This window comes from Gastrolobium bilobum, unplaced genomic scaffold (assembly GCF_033153095.1).
Source record: "Gastrolobium bilobum isolate Gb01-03AN ecotype WA unplaced genomic scaffold, APGP_CSIRO_Gbil_v1 utg19044, whole genome shotgun sequence".
In the NCBI taxonomy this organism is placed as follows: domain Eukaryota; kingdom Viridiplantae; phylum Streptophyta; class Magnoliopsida; order Fabales; family Fabaceae; genus Gastrolobium; species Gastrolobium bilobum.
Window position 1 is genome coordinate 10,817 of NW_026896951.1, and position 2,147 is coordinate 12,963.

General features: G+C 33.8%; 1 protein-coding gene across 1 annotated transcript; it reads right to left on the minus strand.

The window, feature by feature from the left end:
- Window positions 1-1,206: 1,206 nt before the first annotated feature.
- Window positions 1,207-2,147, minus strand: LOC133302946 (plasma membrane ATPase-like). The gene is made up of 2 exons (XM_061502769.1): window positions 2,089-2,147; window positions 1,207-1,492 (listed from the first exon to the last, which is right to left on the minus strand). The coding sequence occupies exons 1-2, from the start codon at window positions 2,145-2,147 to the stop codon at window positions 1,207-1,209; spliced, it is 345 nt and encodes a 114-aa protein (XP_061358753.1).

Sequence of the window (2,147 nt, forward strand, 5' to 3'; positions counted from 1 at the left end):
ACAGTGTGGTACTGAATACAATCGGTGGGAAAATATAACCCAAACCACAAACCATAAAATAAAATAAAGCACAAAGGAAACACATTTTGCTCACCAAAAAAGGCAAATTCAAACTATATATAACATCCACAAAAAAATAAAAATAAAGAAAGATAGAAAGAAAAAAAATTGTGGTGAGTATAAATCAGGTTGATAATATCGATTGATTTTTTTTTTTAATTATTAAAATGTATGATAGGATATTATTGAAAATCAACAAATGGTGGTGATAAAGTGATGAGTTGTAAAAACTATTATGTACGAAAAAAAGTTCAAATTAAAAAAATATCATTGAAAAACACCAAATAATTATGACAAGGTGATATCAAGCAACATAATTGAAAAAATACCAAATGGTGATGACAAGATGATTAGTTGTAAAAGTAATAATGAAACAATATCATTGAAAAATATCAAAAGAATTAGTCGTAAAAGCAATAATAAGGAAAAAAATGTCCAAAAGTAATATCAGTGTCTCCTTGTCTAAAGGAAGAATGTGTAACGAATGTTACAGAGAAGAAAAAATGCAGGAAAGTGGAAAGAGGAAGAAAGAGAGAATTCAAGGAAGAAGGAGAGACGAGGGAGAAAAGTTTCCAACAATTTTCTGATATCTTTTATTAACAGCCATACACCTACTTATACCCATGAGGGTTGTTACAACAGAAAAATCTATTACAAACAAGGAATTAAAATAAGGACACTATTATAAGGACTTGTTATTGAGATACACTCATTACCATTACATTCCATCCCCCCTTTAGACCAACCTTGTCCTCGAGGTTGAGTTGCTTTACCGCTGGGATCAAATATGAAACATTGAGCAACAATGCATGGACAAATAAGTGTACAAGACAGATAGGAAAACTTTGCACCTCCAAACCCTTCAAGGGGAAAGTCAGATACCAATTAAGTTCAAATAGAAATATCATGTTCAACAAATATTCCAACTTGCACTTCCACCAAGACATTCCATTGTCCTATCTCACCTATGAGTAAAGGCAACAAAAAAAATGACTAGCCAGGTTGCATGAGCAAAGAAATTGATTCAACAACTTTCTCCAGGGATTATTTGTTCAAGTAAGGAGGATCTGCAATTATAACCTTGCATAAATACTTTAATACGAAAGGTAACTCTTCAGGGTCTTCTTGTCGTTTAACACCTACAGATTAAAGTTTGCGCTTAGCAAACTTATCAAGCACTGCCTGAACCTTTCTACTAACATCCTCTATGCATTTGCAAAGAGGGAATACCATATTAGGAGTCTCTTTGTTAACTTGATGCAAAAATTGATTTCCATTGAAATCCATGTAGATTAGAACATCCTGAATTACAGTCCTATGAGCTCTAGCTACTATAAAGATAATGTGCCCCTCCTCAACACCTTGAGCCGAAACCTCAATCAAGTTTATATCAATATGTAGCTCATCCAAGGTGAGAGATTCAATTTCATCACTGAAAGGATGACCATGATATATGCAGCACACAATTGTGTGGCAGTATGTGCATCTGAGCTAATCGCTCCAGCAATAATAATCTTTTGCCCAAGTTGAAATTGATTCATGATTAGAGAAAACCAAATATATGCAAGAGATAAATCCTCAGCTAGAAATTGTAGAGATATAAGGAACCATAAGGTTTCACATTCCATTGTAAAAAAAGCTAATTCAAGGCACTCTTGTGGCAGTTCCTTAAAGAGAAAATCTTCTACATGTAGTTGCTGCACATTTGTCAAGCTTATGGGTATTCCTCTCCGAAAATAAGGCAAATAATTTTCTAAGATATGAAACATAACTGAAATAACCCGAACAGAAGTATAGTGATAACCAATCAAACCACTAAAAGTTGCACAAGATTTTTTGATAGTGGTCAATCCTGACCTCCTCAAAGTGATCAAATTCACTCCTTGTTCAAATAAACTTCCATAAATTCAAGAATTTATCATGCCCTTGAGTGTATCGGTGGCCATGTATATAGCCTCGATATGCTCATATGCCAAATTATCTGTGAGCGCTTTAAAAAAGAAAGGAAGCTTAATCACCAATACTTGCTTGTTGAGAGAGTAAACTTCATTCATTCCAGCATCAAGCAAGAGAGTAGTAAATGCCAT